Source organism: Cavia porcellus, unplaced genomic scaffold, assembly GCF_034190915.1.
Source record: "Cavia porcellus strain 051 isolate PalLab524CR breed Dunkin Hartley unplaced genomic scaffold, mCavPor4.1 scaffold_40, whole genome shotgun sequence".
In the NCBI taxonomy this organism is placed as follows: Eukaryota; Metazoa; Chordata; class Mammalia; order Rodentia; family Caviidae; genus Cavia; species Cavia porcellus.
The window spans coordinates 7,951,844-7,967,260 of record NW_026947523.1 but is presented as its reverse complement, the minus strand read 5'-3'; the positions used below and the strand labels follow the sequence as shown (position 1 = coordinate 7,967,260).

At 52.3% G+C, this 15,417-nt stretch overlaps 1 protein-coding gene across 21 annotated transcripts in view; it reads left to right on the top strand.

The window, feature by feature from the left end:
• Sgsm3 (small G protein signaling modulator 3) overlaps positions 1-15,291 on the top strand; it is a 31,172-nt gene extending 15,881 nt beyond the window's left edge. For 4 of the 21 annotated variants that reach the window (XM_063243627.1, XM_063243628.1, XM_063243629.1 and 1 more), the window contains exons 3-23: positions 7,560-7,678; positions 8,026-8,111; positions 8,541-8,607; positions 10,440-10,648; positions 10,740-10,847; positions 11,221-11,364; positions 11,621-11,816; positions 12,045-12,190; positions 12,319-12,543; positions 12,749-12,806; positions 12,906-13,033; positions 13,248-13,406; positions 13,541-13,595; positions 13,695-13,744; positions 13,828-13,980; positions 14,064-14,134; positions 14,216-14,264; positions 14,344-14,429; positions 14,533-14,667; positions 14,744-14,804; positions 14,878-15,291. In XM_063243627.1, the coding sequence (XP_063099697.1) occupies positions 7,672-7,678; positions 8,026-8,111; positions 8,541-8,607; positions 10,440-10,648; positions 10,740-10,847; positions 11,221-11,364; positions 11,621-11,816; positions 12,045-12,190; positions 12,319-12,543; positions 12,749-12,806; positions 12,906-13,033; positions 13,248-13,406; positions 13,541-13,595; positions 13,695-13,744; positions 13,828-13,980; positions 14,064-14,134; positions 14,216-14,264; positions 14,344-14,429; positions 14,533-14,667; positions 14,744-14,804; positions 14,878-14,973 (2,289 nt within the window). In that variant the 5' untranslated portion in view covers positions 7,560-7,671 and the 3' untranslated portion in view covers positions 14,974-15,291. Of the gene's footprint in view, positions 1-7,559; positions 7,679-8,025; positions 8,112-8,540; positions 8,608-9,065; positions 9,379-10,439; positions 10,649-10,739; positions 10,848-11,220; positions 11,365-11,620; positions 11,817-12,044; positions 12,191-12,318; positions 12,544-12,748; positions 12,807-12,905; positions 13,034-13,247; positions 13,407-13,540; positions 13,596-13,694; positions 13,745-13,827; positions 13,981-14,063; positions 14,135-14,215; positions 14,265-14,343; positions 14,430-14,532; positions 14,668-14,743; positions 14,805-14,877 lie in introns of those variants that run through there. The other 17 variants (XM_063243632.1, XM_063243631.1, XM_063243633.1 and 14 more) reach the window with 15 other exon arrangements.
• The last annotated feature ends 126 nt before the right edge of the window (positions 15,292-15,417 follow it).

The window sequence follows — 15,417 nt, the reverse complement described above, 5'->3', positions numbered from 1 at the left end:
TCAATGTATGTTAATTCATTTCATTTATACTACTAGTTTCTCTTAGTTCACTGAAAAGAAAGTTTTGTGCTGTTTTTCTTGTAAGAGAATATTTTCTACCTGCTTGTGCACTAATGATTTGTAGATAATGATACACAGTGTATTAACTACTCTTACTATTTTATTGTGAAATTTTGGCTTATCTTCCCATAAAATAATAAAAAAAGAGTTCGAGTTGTAGCTTAGTGTGAAGGCCTTGGATTTAATCATTGCTACAAAACCAAAAACAAGCATAAAACCAGAAAACATTTCAGATTTTCAAGCATTTTGGATTTCAAGCATTTGGATTTTTAAATTAAGATACTCACCCAATAAAGTGCACATAAATATTACAAAATCAGAAAAACTCTGAAATTGGAAACATTGCTGTTCCCATGTACTATTTAAAAAAAAATAATAAAAAAGGCTAAACTGGGTATTGGGGCACATGCCTGTAAGTCTCAGCACTCGTGAAACTGAGGTGGGAATTTTGTCCAGGAGTACAACCGAAACCTGGGTAACTTTGTTAAACTGTGTCTTTAAAAAAAAAAAAAAAAACAGTGCTAGGCTTGGTAGTACACACCTGTGATCCTGGTATTTGAGAGGGAGGCTGAAGCAGGAGGAATATGAAGCCAACCAGGGTTTACATAGTGAGTTCAAGACCAACCTGAACTACATAGTGAGAACCTGTCTCAAAACCAAAACGAAACAACTAGTAGACTCCATTCTTTTATTCTCTATCTGAGCCATATTAATTTTTTTTTTTTGTACCGGGAATCAAATTCATGACCTTACATTTGCCAGGCAGGCATCGTGCCACTGAGCTAGATCCCCAGCTCCTTAATTTTTTATATTACCTTCAACCTCTACGTACTGTATGTTTGGTTGTTTGTTTAGCAGTATTGGGGATTTGACCCAGGGCTTTTGTGCTTAGCCACATCCTTAGACATTTATTTATTTAGATTTATTAAGACAGGCTCTCAACTATAGTTCAGGCTGATCTTATTATAAAGCCCCAGCTGGCCTCAAACTCAACAGTGACCTTTCTGCCTAGCCTCCTAGTTAGGATTACAGGCGTGTATTCGAATTCTTGGTTTCCAGTTCGTTTGTTTTGGTACTGGGGATTGAACTCATCACCTCCTGCTTGCAGGCAGGCGCTTATGCTGCTGAGCCCAGCCCCAGCCTCCCAGCTTTTTATTGTTTTGCGACAAGGTTTCACAAAATTGCTGAGTTGCCAGCCTGGGTTCATACTTGAGATCCTCGTGACTATGCCGCTCAGAGTGCTGTGATTACAAGTGTGTACTACCACTCCTGATGCCTGCATATATCATATATCTATATATGTATGTGTGTGTGTATTTATATATATATATTTAATCCTTTAAATCATGTAGTATCTTCATGCTGATGACGTCACTTTTCTTTTCTTTTTTTGGGGGGGTATCATAAATCGAACTTAGGACTTGTGATTGCCAGGCAAGTGCTTATGCAGCCTGACTTCACTTTTCTTATTCTCTCTTCAACCCATTCTACTTGGGCTTCTAACTCTCATCATTAAAGTTAGAAAGTTAAAAGCCCCTGTCTGGATCACCAGCAACCTCCAGCTTGCCAAACCAAGGGCCAGTTCTCTGTTCTCATACTGTGGCCTGCAGACAGCACATGACATTGGTGAGTCTGCTGCTCCCAGCACTACAGACTGGGGAATTTATAAAGAGCCGGGATTCATTGCTGACAGTTCTGAAGGCTGGGAAGACCAAGATTAAGCCACTAGAATTTGGTCTGGTGAGGACATTCTTGCTGCCTCCTCAGCAGAAGGTGGAAGGATGTGGAAACTAGCCCCCATCTCAACCCTCTGTGTAACAGCATCTAATCCCACTACATGGGAGGAATACCTTGGCCTAAACACCTTTTTATACTACCACATTGGCATACCTAGAATTTTGGAAGGGTCACATTCAAACCACAGTACTCCCTGGAAACGGTTCTTTTGGTTTCCACAGTACACTATTAACTGGCTGTGACCCGTACTTTTTTTTTTTTTTTTTTTGCCTCTTTTTTGTCTAATGCCTTAAGCATTGAGGTATCCCATGGCCCCTACTCTGCATTCTCTCCTTAGTAATGATACCTGAGTTGCTATACGCTGATGCCTCCCTTTTCAGTTCTGACTTCAGTGAACTCTACTTTCACATGTACAGTTGCCTACTTGACACCCCCACTTAGGGGTCCAATAGGCATCACGACTTAGTATGACCACAGCATACCGCTTTAGCTTCTATTTCTTTTTGTTTGTTTGTTTGTTTGTTTGTTTGTTTTTTGTGGGTGAGGAGGGATGGGACTTGAAGTTCAAACCCGGGGATCACAGAGCTACATTCCAGTCTTCCCTGGTACTTAGGCTGTTTCCAAGATTTTTTTTTTTTTTTTTTTTTTTTTTGCTGTTTCTGTTTTTAATTTTCAAGTAGAATCTTAAAAAGTTATACCTAATACCAAATCGATACAAATTCTTTCAAAAAATTTGAAGAGGGGGCTGTGTGAACTCCTCAGACTCTCCTCTCCACCTCGTCAACCCCACACTGGAGCTTCCCTAGTGACTAGGTACTTACAGGTTATCTTACCTGTTGCTGTCTGGTGCTGCCTGCTGTCCGGTGCTGAAAACCATTGTTTCTAGGCCATCAAATTACTGAATCATAGCTTACTGTGAGTGCAACAAAATCTGATTAACTCCTCTAATGTTTGATACTTAAATTATTTTCAGATTTTTGTGTGATCACACATAAATGCTGAGGTAAACTTTTTCAACGAAAGGCCCATGCCTTTTGTTGAATTATTTCCCTGACTTTTCAGGCAAATAGTTATGGATCAAAGGATGTGAAAGTCTTTATAGCACTTCCATTCCTCGGGGGATTATACAAATATAATGTCAACTAAATTTTTACTACAAAAAATTATTTTTACCAGCATCAAATATCTTAAAAATACAAAGTCCTCAGCCAGGGGTTTAGCTCAGTGGCTTAAGCGCCTGCCTGGCAAGCGTGAGGTCATGAGTTCGATCCCTGGTACCAAAAGAAAAAAACAAATACAAAATCCAGCCAGGGATGGTGTTGCACACCTGTAATCCCAGCACTCAGGAGACTGAGGCAGGAGGATCACGAGGAGTTCGAGACCAGGTTGTATCACATAGTAAGTTCAAGGCGAACCTGAACATAGTTCAGGTTGATATAGCTATGTCAGTGAGACATAGCAAGACCATGTCTCACTGCCCCCCACAATAAAAAAGTCTGCCAAAAAATGTATATACATTTCAGTAGTTCACTGTACTAATAAATGTCCGGAAGCTTATGGCCACCACATTGACCACCTCTTGTAATTGTAGAGGCCAAAGGAAACCTAGATTAGCCTCTTAATACCTCAAATTTAGCTAGCCTCGGCCACATAATATGTTCAGGGCTACTTAAGGAGACCTTATCTCAAAAAAAAAAAAAAAAATCCAAAACAAAATTTTTTAAAGAGCTGGGGACATAATTCAATGCAGAGGTCCTGGGTTCCATCTCTAGTACTGAAAACACAATAAAATCTCACAATAGCTGTTTATTTTCTCATGGTTTATTTTCTGCGAGTTGGGTCAGGTCAGTAGAAGACCCTGCTTCACAGGGAGGGTGGTGCTCTCAGGGTGTGGGCAGACCTGGCAGGACTGGAGTCATCTACAGGATCACTCCCAAGGTAGTTCACACTGTGGTGGGCAAGTTAGTGCCTCCCTCTGGGTCCTCGGGGTCCTTGTGACCGGGTCACTGACTTTCTCCAGAGCAGATGATGGAAGAGCCATGTTGAGAAGCTGCGGCCCTGCTTACAGACTGCCCTTGGAAGTCCATATTGTGAGTGCTGCCGCAGTGTTTTGGCCACACCCGTCAGCTGTAGTTGCAGGTGGTGTGGGCTTATGCAAGGATGTATGGTATCAGAAGTTAGAGTTGTTTGTGGCCATCTCAGAGACTGGCCACCGCCAACATCTGTGACAAGCTATCATTTGAATAGTCTTAGTGTAGCCAGGAGTCTGGCAGGTGGGATACAAAAGAATTAGAAGTAGAGAGTGCAATGCACTGACAGCAGGTGAAGTGCAGGGTGGATGCAGCTGGGGAGGGAGGCATGTGGAGTGTGGATGGGGACTGACCACGTCAGACCTCGGGTCATCAGAGAATGGCCCTCCTCTGGCATTCTGCTGGCGGCAGAGGGTGGGATTCATCTGCCTCTGTTGGCAGTGAGAAACAGCTGGAAGCACAGAGCCCCTGGAAAAAGGGTTTGGGGAGACTGGCGAGAACAAGGTTTACAGGTGTTGTGCAGACTAACAGCCAAGGAGAAAAGCCAGGGAAACCAGTATTTTTGTACTTTTACTTTAAAAAAGAATTTCATACTTTTTCCATTTTCTTTTTTTTTTTCTTTTTTCTTTTTCCTTCTTATCGGTACCAGGGATCGAACTCAGGACTGCCTGCTTGCAAGGCAGGCGCTTATGCCACTGTGCTAAATCCCCAGCCCCCTTTTTCCATTTTCTTAAAAAAAAATCTCAGATTCCATGTAAGGATTTATTGTCTGACTTAATTTTTAGCACCTGCAGCAGCCACATTAATTTCTGACATCAGCCTTTCTTTTTTTTTTTTTTTTTTGTCTTTTTCCTTTTTATCAGTACCGGGGATTGAACTCACTACTGCCTGCTTATAAGGCAGGTGCTTAATAGGCGCTGAGCTAAATCCCCAGCCCCTACATCAGCCTTTCTCAGCTCCCAGCACTGGGCTTCTCTCTCATAGCTCAGTGTCCCCATCTACTCAGAGACACATCTTCAGGACCTCCGCAGCTGCCAGAATAGAAGTGTTTGGCTTGTGCTGCCTATGGCAGCCTTTGGGTTTCCTGCCAGATGCCTGCAGAAATCTCAGAGCCCAGGAGACAGGACAGGTCAGGAGCAGGAGCGCAGGGAGAAGCCAGGTGTGGTGGCAATTGCTTGTGATCCCAGCACTCTGGGAGGCTGAGACAGTAGTATTGCAAGTTCAAGGCCAGCCTGAGCTACACTGCAAGACCTTGTCTCGGGTCTGGGGGTGGCATGAAGGGTCCTATACCTCTGACCACAAGAGGCCACAGGAAATGGACAGAACCTTTTCCCCTCCTGTAGACTTGCAGGACTGGCAAATAGAAAGGAGTATACTGGAGACAGCTCAGCGGCATAAGTACCTGCCTTGCAAGCAGGCAGTTGTGAGTTCGATTGCCGGTACCGATTAAAAAAAAAATTTTTTTTTTTCAAAATTCTTTCTAAACACCTCAAAAATGCCTGCATTAGTCTGAGTTTTCTAAAGTTTTTGCTTCTCATTACCCTGTTACCCTGTAACAGGGACAGCTATGGTGATGTGGCAGACTGCTCACACTGTTTCTGCCAACTCCCTGACTGCTTTCTGGAAAGTTTCTATAGCAACCAGAGGCAGGAAAAACTTGCCTGCCCGGCTTAGCCATGTCATAGCTGGCCACGTTGGGAGCTTCTGAGCAGCCTATGAGGAAGCCACTGGTCATAACCATTTGTGGAGCTGAACCTTGCAGACGGTTAAGAACAGAGTCCCCTGCTCCTCCACCTTCTCCCCACTGCGGCCACATCCAGCTACCTCAGGTGCTTCAGACAGCTCTGCACTTGCTGTTCCTTCTGCCAGGCCCTCCCCTTAGCTAGCCAGCGACTCCATCTCTGCTTCCTTTGGTCTTCGCTCTGCTGCCACCTTGTCCTCAAAGTGCTTTTTGTAACTGATATATTTAGCCCCTCTATTCTACTCATACCTTTTCTTGCTTTGTTTCTCTCATACTGCTGCAGTTGCCATCTATTTTTCTGCTTACTGTCCAGCTCTCTGTACAATACAGTGTGCCAGCCTGCCCTTCTTTTCTCTTTCGTATCTCAGCCGTCAGAACCTTGCCTGTCTCACAGAGTGCGTAGTCATTGTTTGCTGACTGGTGCATGAGTGGGCGGCTGCGAGGTTAGGAAAAGGGAGCTGCCTATGTAGAGTTCATTGTCCTCCATGGCGGGAGATAGCTCCTGGCTTCCATTTCAAGTGCCCTCCTTCCCTTGATGCTTTTACTCTGCCTTTCCAGAAGCAATAGCCAGACCCTCGCCTTCGGGGTCATCAGTGACATGGAGTCTTTCTCATGCTCTCAGGGTGGATGTGTCATGTTGGGCCAGATGCTGGTTTTCATAGGTGAACGTGAGCAGTCCCATATGGCTCAACATGAGAGCTTTCAGTGCGCCACAGCTACTAACAAACAGTGACTTTCGTGATGTTATCAGGACTGTGAATTGGCTAAGTTTGAGAGTGTGCTAATGGCCTTATTTGTGTTATCTCAGTCCTCCTGGTAAGGCATAGGTGTCACTTCATTTTATGGGTAAGAAAACTGAGATTCAAAGACATGAAGTGAACTTGCCTAAGGTTATGACCAGTGGCGGTTGGCAGAGCTGGGTGGGGTCCAGGTTTGACTGGAGACCTCTTCCCTTTCCTTCCCCATGCAGAGGGCGAGCACTAAAGCCATTGTACCCCAAAGCTGCTGGTGGTCAGTCACAGCAACAAGCTGTCTGGGGCTCCCAACCGGTAGATGGCGGGATAGCCATACTGGGGCACCCATGGTGCTGTGGCACCTGGTATTGGGAGTCTCTTACAGGGCCATGTGCCTGTCTCTTCTACGCCGGTTTTCTTTTCTATGAGGATATAACTTCAAAATGTTTTGAAAATTGAATGACAACAGGTGATTTTTAAAACTTCTAGCTCAGAACTGGGCATTGTGGTTCACACCTATAACCTCAGCATCGAGGAGCCTGGGGAATTTAGTAATTTAGTGATAACCTGGCTTTAAAATAAGAAATAAGGGCTGGGTATTTAGCTCACTGCAAAGGCCCTGGGTTCTGTCACCAGCATCTCAAAGAAAAAAAGTAACAGGTGCACTTAGGAGCCTGAAGCGGGGGGCTCAAGACAAGCCTGAGCAACTCAGCAAGACCCCATCTCACAAAAGTAGAAGGAAAAAAAGCAGACTGTTGGTGCAGAAGGCCAGTGGAGGGCAGGGGAGGTGTTTCCTAGGAGTGGGGTGGTGCTGAGCCATCCCTCAAAGACTCTGGCTCAGGAAAGCCTGTTTCAGAGGCATGGGTGGTGGCTGGGCCATGTGCCTTTTGTCCCTGAAGAATACTGCCCAGAAGTCTGTGCGTCAGGTTCTGCTTCTTAGCAAGCAGGGCCTGAGCCCCGTGCTCTTTATTTCACAGCTGTTTTGGCAACACTGGTTTTCTAGTGACTTCAGAGTATGTCCTAGTAGAGTATTCACTGTGGAGGGCTGTCTTTCCGAGCCTTCTTCCTATCCCTTCCAGCCTCTTAGGGCTCCACAATAAAAAAGAGAAACAGTCCAGTTTAAAGAGGGCAAGGCGTGGCTTTTTCTTTCCCTTGTGCCTCTGTCCCTCCCCACTGGTGGGCCATCGAAGCAGTGCAGTGTGAAGACCTTGCCCTCCAGGACTGGGCCGTGCAGTGACACTGTCCTTTGCTATCCAGACAGGCGGATGTTTCTGGCACAGATGAAGCCTGAGGTGCTTTGCAGCTCTCAGAGGTCGGGATAGTAAAGGTCTAAGCTTGGATCTGCAGAAGCTGCCAGAGGCTTGGCACCATGTCAGGTGAAGCATGGCTGGGCCCTCACCAGGAGCCATAGTGGGAAACTGGCTTTGGTTTTCATAAACAGCCACCCAGACAAGGGTAGCAGAAGGGCAAGGGAGGCTGGCTCCAAGTCTGGGATAGTTACGGAGACACTGCCCAGGTCGCCGCCCACTGAGGCAGTGAGGAGATGCAGTGGGAGTGTTTTGTAGCATGCTGCTGCTTCTGCCCTTCACCTTTGCTCCAGAGGCGTGCGCCTTTCTAGGAATTTTCTACCATCCCATTCCTACGGGAGGGCAGGGACACCTGACTTGAGTTTTCTTCTGCGTTTTCTTAATCATTGTCCTCTCTCCGGTCTCTTTGGTTGCAGGAGGCCACACACCTTCTGTCAGTGGCCCCTTCTCAGCGCTGACTCCTAGCATTTGGCCCCAGGAGATCCTGGCCAAGTCCACCCAGGTACAGCGTTGGTGCAGGTGGTGCCAGCCTGCAGGGCTCCTGTGCCTAGGGGGTAAAGGGCCCCCTGCAGATTGTTGGGGAGCAGGTGGCCAAGTCCACTGTTTGCCAGCAGTGGTGGCATATCAACTTCATGAGCCTGTGTGAATCAGTGACTAGGTAGGAGGAGGAATATTGTGGGGACACAGAAATGCACACAACGTGTTTTTCAACTTGATATTAACACCTTTGAATTCTAAGAAAAACAAGGAAAATGGCAAGAAGGTTCAGAGGTGGTCATCTTATACTTGGATGATGACCAGGGCAGGCTTTATGAAAGGGTAGCCTTGGGTCTGGGTGGAATTTTAACAGCCAGCCAGGGGGGTGGTATCCTCTAGAAACTGTGGTCCCAGGCTGGGGCACAGATGCCTTTCTTCCTAACTCTGCTTCTAGAAGGAAGAGTCGGCAGAGCAGTCAGAGTTCTGCTATGATGAGTTTGGTTTCCGTGTGGACAGAGAAGGTAAGATTGAGCCCCCGTGGTGGTCTTGTTGATGTACTTGAGAATTCCTGCTTCTGTGACTTATATTCCATAGCATGTGACTGTGCAAGAACTGGGTCTCACTGCTCCAGACCTCAGGACAAATGCAATGTATGGGTGTGCTGCTGTGTTATAAGCACAATATGTGGAAACCTCTGTGGGGCCCACTTATTTACTTACTCATTGTGGTATGAGAATGTGAACCCAGGGCCTTTACACTGAGCCATGCCCCCTCCCTCTCCTTGCTCAGCTTTTAAACAATTTTTAGATAGCCTTGCTAAATTGCCCAGGCTGGGCTCAAGTTTGTGAAATTCCTGCCTCAGCCTCTCAGAGTGCTAAGCTTACAGTTGCGTACCTTTGTGTCTAACTGTGGCCTCCAATTGTTATGGGATTAATTTATATTAATTTTTGCCTGATAAAAGCAATAACATTTATTGCAGAGAAACTGAAAAATTCAGAACTTTAGCAGGATAAAGACTGAAACAAAATTAGCCCCAGCCTACCGTCTGAAGATAGCTGCTGACATAGTGTGCATTCCGCTCCGGCCCTGAGCATGCAGATCTGGCTGCACAGTGCTCTCCCTAACTAAGACGGCACGACGTGCAGGTTACACTGTGAGCGCTTCCTGTGTCTGTGAAGGTGCCCGAGCTACATTCGCTCCCCGGCTCTGCCTGGTCCCTAGTCCAACATCTTCTCCAACCATCTTCATGTAAGGGACCCTGGGCTCGGTGCCTAGTGGCTGTAACAGGGAAGGTCAGTTTCCCAAACCAGGGTCCCCTCTCCTTGGGCCATAGCTGTAGTTGGAGCAGTCGTCTTCACCTTCAGACCGCTCATATTTCCACTTTTAACATGGGTTCTCTTGTTCTTCGGACCTGGTGGCAGGTGGAAGTTCCACATAGAGGCTGAAAGGGACATAGGGAACTCCCATGGTGGGAACTGGATCTCGGCGGGTCATGGGATTTAGAGTCCCCAGTGTCATCCCTACACGTGAGGCGGTTTCACACCTGGTCAGAGTGTGTGCATTGGATTTGTGCCTTTCTGATGGGAAGTCCTTGAGGTGGCTGTTTTTAAGCATCGGGCTGAGGGCATGGATCAGTGAGAAGGTGGCACTGCAGGGCTCAGCACGCAGCTGCTGGGCACTGCGAGACAGTGTCTTCTTTAGAGTTCAGCGAGTATCTCAGGAAGCCTGCCCTGGGTGAGGGCCCTTTCCTGGCTGTGTCACAGTGCCTCAGCTCAAGATGGCATGGAGCTCCCACTATGTGGGGAGATAGCCGGGGGCTCTGGGGGCAGGGGGCAGGGAGGGGAGGTCATATTAGGTAAGGTGGCCATGGAGGAGATGCTGTAGCTCCAGGTTATAGAATGGAGGGAGTGAGAGAAAAGTGGCAGGAGGTGAGAGCTGGGCCGGGCAGGAGAGGTGGGTGATGGAGGCTGGAAGGCCTTTGGCTTTGAGTCTGAGAGCAGTCACTGGTGGGTTCTGAGTGGCGATGTGACCCAGTGTCATGGAAGGGCCACATCAACTGCCGTAGAGGCCGTGCTGTGACCTGGATGAAGGATTGTGGCATGGCCTGTACTGTGGGACCCGCTGTATTTGCAGTGGATTGAGGGTGGGACCTGGGAGAGGTGGCTCTGAGGTGGAGTGGGAGCCCCTGGGGTGTCTGGGGAGGGAAGCGCCTAGGAAATGGCCCTGTGGTATGGGTTTTGCAGCGGCCCCCGGCCTGGAGACAGCTCCGAGCCCATCGGGAGCTGCTAGGCTGCTGTGGGCCACTGGGGCATGGTGTGGGGCCTGCTGTCCTCCCGTTGCTTTCCTGTGGCAGCAGGCGCTGAGCTGGGGTCTGGCCCACTGACAGCCATGGCCCTGGTGGAGGACCCCCCACAGAGGCTGCGGTGGCAGGCCCACCTGGAGTTCACCCACAACCACGACGTGGGTGACCTCACCTGGGACAAGATCGCTGTCTCCCTGCCACACTCTGAGAAGCTTCGCTCCCTGGTGCTAGCCGGCATCCCACACAGCATGAGGCCACAGGTGAGGTGCCATGGGGCCCCACAATCATGCGGAGCACCCTGGCCAGTCCAGCGCCCTGAGAAAAATGGTGCCCTGTGGCTTCTTCCCTCAGCTGTGGATGCGGCTGTCTGGGGCCCTGCAGAAGAAGAGGAGCTCAGAGCTGTCCTACCGAGAGATCGTGAAGAACAGCTCCAACGATGAAACCATTGCTGCCAAGCAGGTGACACAGGGTGGTCAGGAGAGACCATGTGTGGCCCGCAGGAGGAAGGTGTCCCCTGGTTGGTCTTTGGCAAGCCTGGCAGCCCTCACACCCACAGTGACAGTGGAGGAAACGTGCTCCCCTGGGTCCTTCATTGGCCTCAGGGAGAACTGTTCAGGGGCCCTGTGTGTGGAGAGACATGGGCTGATGGTCCTCACTAGGGACAGTGGGGATCTTAACTATGGATCATTCAGTAGGCTGGGCACAAGGAATAATTCAGAAGTGGGGGGGGGCCTTGACCTGGAGTGTAAGGAACCCTTATTCTGGGGTTTGCCTCCTTCTCTGGGCACCCGTCTCACAGGGCCTTCTTGTGGGGTGGCATGGCCCCTGATAGATCGAGAAGGACCTGCTCCGCACCATGCCCAGCAACGCCTGCTTTGCTAACGTGAACAGCATTGGGGTACCCCGACTGCGCAGGATCCTCCGGGCACTGGCCTGGCTCTACCCAGAGATTGGCTACTGCCAGGGCACGGGCATGGTAAGAGCCGCCAGGAGGGTGGGCATATGCAGGGTTCCTCTCCAGGCTCAGGGTGCGTGTGATTTCTTCCTCCTGAGTGGGGTGGGAGAGGGCTGACTGGGTGTCCTCAGTGAGTGCTGAGCAGCTGTTTCTGCAGTCAGGCTGAGCCCAGCAGCCTTTGGGATCCTCAAGTGGCTCTTCCTGATCAGTCACCCCACAGCACTGCCTATACGCATCAGGACTTGGGTAAAGGCTCCTTGTCCTCCCTCCTGGCCAGGTAGCTGCCTGCCTCCTGCTGTTCCTGGAGGAGGAAGATGCCTTCTGGATGATGTGCGCCATCATCGAGGACCTGCTTCCCGCCTCCTACTTCAGCACCACGCTGCTGGGAGTCCAGACAGACCAGCGGGTCCTGCGACACCTTATCGTGCAGTACCTGCCTCGCTTGGACAAGCTGCTGCAGGAGCATGACATTGGTGAGGCCCACAGCACCCTCCTCTGTGACACTGCCTCTGACTGTGCAGTGCTGAGGCCGTAGGATGCTTCCTGCAGAGGGCGGTGACTGGGTGTGGACACGGGCAGGTGTAGTCTGTCACTCCTGCTCCTTGGATTCTTCTCATCCTTTGGGGAGGTGTTCTCCTCACCTACCCGCACTGCCTGTGGGCAGCTGCCCCAGCCCCAGTGACTCCTGTGCCTGCCCACAGAGCTGTCCCTGATCACGCTGCACTGGTTCCTCACGGCCTTCGCCAGCGTCGTGCATATCAAGCTCCTGCTGCGCATCTGGGACCTGTTTTTCTATGAGGGCTCCCTGGTGCTGTTCCAGACGGCACTGGGCATGCTGCGCCTCAAGGTGCTCACGGGGTCTGTGCCGAGTGGACGTCACATGTGGGGTGGGGTGGCTCCTAGGGGCCAGGGCAGACAACACTGGTGTCCCAGGATCAGCCAAGCCCCTGCCCCTCCCACCCACTCACCACCCAGGAGGAGGAGCTGATCCAGTCGGAGAACTCTGCGTCTATCTTCAACACGCTATCGGACATCCCAACGCAGCTGGAGGATGCGGAGCTGCTGCTGGGGGCGGCCATGCGGCTGGCTGGCTCCCTCACGGAGGCAGCTGTGGAGGCCCAGCGCCGCAAGCACCTGGCTTACCTCATTGCAGACCAGGGCCAGCTTTTGGGGACCAGTGCCACCACCACCCTTTCTCAGGTGTGCCGAGCATGGAGGTCCCATCTCAGCCCCCAGCATGAGGTTCCTGTGCATGCCTCGTGCTGCAAGCCTCTTCCCTGTTCTGCACCTGCACCGTCCCCAAACCTAGGCCCCCGGCAGCCCTGGATAGGCGTGTCAGGTGCTCTGTGGGAGGAGGATGCAGAGGAGAAGTGGAAGGCACCCTACTGAGCCACTGTCCCCGCAGCAGGTGGTCCGGCGCAGGACGCATCGGAGGAAGTCCACCATCTCCTCCCTACTCTTTGGTGAGTGCTGGCCGAAGCTGCCCTCCCAGCTGCCATGGGTTTGTACCTGGTCCCCCGGGGCCAGGCAGGGCCAGCTGGGCAGCCCTCTGTGCCTTCTAGGGGAGGATGACCTGGAGGCACTCAAGGCGAAGAACATCAAGCAGACTGAACTGGTGGCTGACCTTCGAGAAGCCATCCTGCGAGTGGCACGTCACTTCCAGTGCACAGACCCCAAAAATTGTAGTGTGGTGAGTGAGGACTCCCCGGCCTAACTTGGGGACTGTCATCCTCCCAGTTCCTGGGCCCAAGGCCTGTCCCCTGCAGTGGGCCTTTCTGTCCATACACTATCTTTGAGACAAGGTCTTGCCAGGTTGCCCGGGAGGGGTTCAAACTTGTTATGCTCCTACCTTTGATGCTCCTCCTACGGCCACCACACCTGTCCACATCACTGCTGTCCTCCAGCAGGAGCTGACTCCAGACTACAGCATGGAGAGCCACCAGCGGGACCATGAGAACTACGTGGCCTGTTCACGCAGCCACCGGCGCCGGGCCAAGGCCCTCCTGGACTTTGAGCGACACGATGACGATGAGCTGGGTTTCCGCAAGAACGACGTCATCACGGTGGGTGTCCGGCGCAGAGGCACTGCCCTGTTCCCTGCTGAGGGCTGTGCCACTGGGACGCCCTAGCTGGCCAGGTGCTGAGGCTCGCAGGTGTGCAGGCACCTGAGCCCCGTCCCGCTTCTCCTTCCGTGCAGATCGTGTCTCAGAAGGACGAGCACTGCTGGGTGGGTGAGCTGAACGGCCTGCGAGGTGAGCCCTGCCCTTCCCCGCCCTCCTGGTTCTCTATGGCCTTTGGGGACAAGGGCCTGAAGGGCCACCAGCTGCCCTCATGGCCTGCTCTCTGTACAGGCTGGTTCCCGGCCAAGTTTGTAGAGGTCCTGGATGAACGGAGCAAAGAAGTAGGTGGTGGGCAGGGGGGGCTGTCCCCACCCAGGCTGCAGCTGCCGCAGGGCCATGCTGCTCAAGCCCCCTGGTCCTGCAGTATTCCATCGCAGGGGACGACTCTGTGACTGAGGGGGTCACAGACCTGGTGCGAGGGACCCTCTGCCCAGCCCTCAAGGCCCTGTTTGAACATGGACTGAAGAAGCCTTCCCTGCTTGGTGGCGCCTGCCACCCCTGGCTGTTCATTGAGGAGGTGAGCAATGGCAGGGAGGCGGGTACCGCAGGAGGGTGCCTGTGCCCCCTGCCCGCACACACACGGTCTCCTGTCCACCGCAGGCTGCGGGCCGCGAGGTGGAGAGGGACTTCGACTCGGTGTACTCCCGCCTGGTGCTCTGTAAGACCTATAGGTAAGGGCCTGGCCGTGCCCTGCTGGTGGCCCTCTGTGTGGCCATGATCAGCACGCACGACACTGAGCTTGGTCCCCTCAGGCTTGACGAAGACGGCAAAGTCCTGACCCCAGAGGAGCTGCTGTACCGGGTAAGCAGGGCAGCTGTGGTGGCCTCTTGGGACTCTCCTGGCCAGTGGGGCACCTAAGTGACAGCTGTGCCGACCCCAGGCTGTGCAGTCTGTGAATGTGACTCACGATGCAGTCCACGCACAGATGGATGTCAAGCTCCGCTCGCTGATCTGCGTGGGGCTCAAGTAAGTGTAGAGCAGGGGCTGTAGCCACCACGAGGGTGCCCAGCAGCTGCTGATGGGCGCTAGGGGGCCGTGCGGGTAGGGCCCCATTCCGCCCTCCTCCCAGCCTTGTCCCCAGTGAGCAGGTGCTGCACCTGTGGCTGGAGGTCCTCTGCTCCAGCCTGGCCACCGTGGAGAAGTGGTACCAGCCCTGGTCCTTCCTGCGAAGCCCTGGCTGGGTGCAGATCAAATGCGAGCTCCGGTGAGGACCGGGCAGGGCCCAGGGCCGGGCGGTGGGGCAGGAGGGCAGCCGCTGACCAGAGCCTCCCTCCGCACAGCGTCCTCTGCTGCTTTGCCTTCAGCCTCTCCCAGGACTGGGAGCTGCCTGCCAGGAGAGAGGTGGGTGCTTGGCCGTCCAGGGAGGGCGCCCGGCCCCGAGGTGGCGGCGCTGCAGGCGGCACTCCCTGAGCAGCTGTGCTGTGCGCAGGAGGAGAAGCAGCCCCTGAAGGAGGGTGTTCAGGACATGCTGGTGAAGCACCACCTCTTCAGCTGGGACATTGACGGGTGACAGTGCTGCAGCCACTCCCCCGCAGCGGCACCTCCCCACTCCCCCGCAGCGGCACCTCCCTTAACAGCTGTGGGGCATGGGGACGGAGTTGGTTCAGGGCTTCCTGCTCTGGGCTCCCACTGTTGGCTGGGGCACAAGGTGGGTGCCCGGGCCAGGAATGCCTCCCACGTGTGGGTCAGGGTGAGGACTTGGCAAGTGCCAGCTGTCTGCTGCAGTTTGGACAAACCAAAGCCCTGCTGGGGGCAGGGGAGGCCGCCCTGATTGGTCTTTGCTCAGGAAGTGGGGTGTCAGGGTGTAAATAAACGCTTGGAGAAAGCACCTTGACCTCTGTTCAGCCAGGGCCACAAGTAGCAGCCGCCTTTTTGCACTGACCTGGCTCCTGTGGCCTGAGTGGCCCCCACGAGAGGTGGGATTAGAGTCACCATGTGCACCCGAGGACCCCAC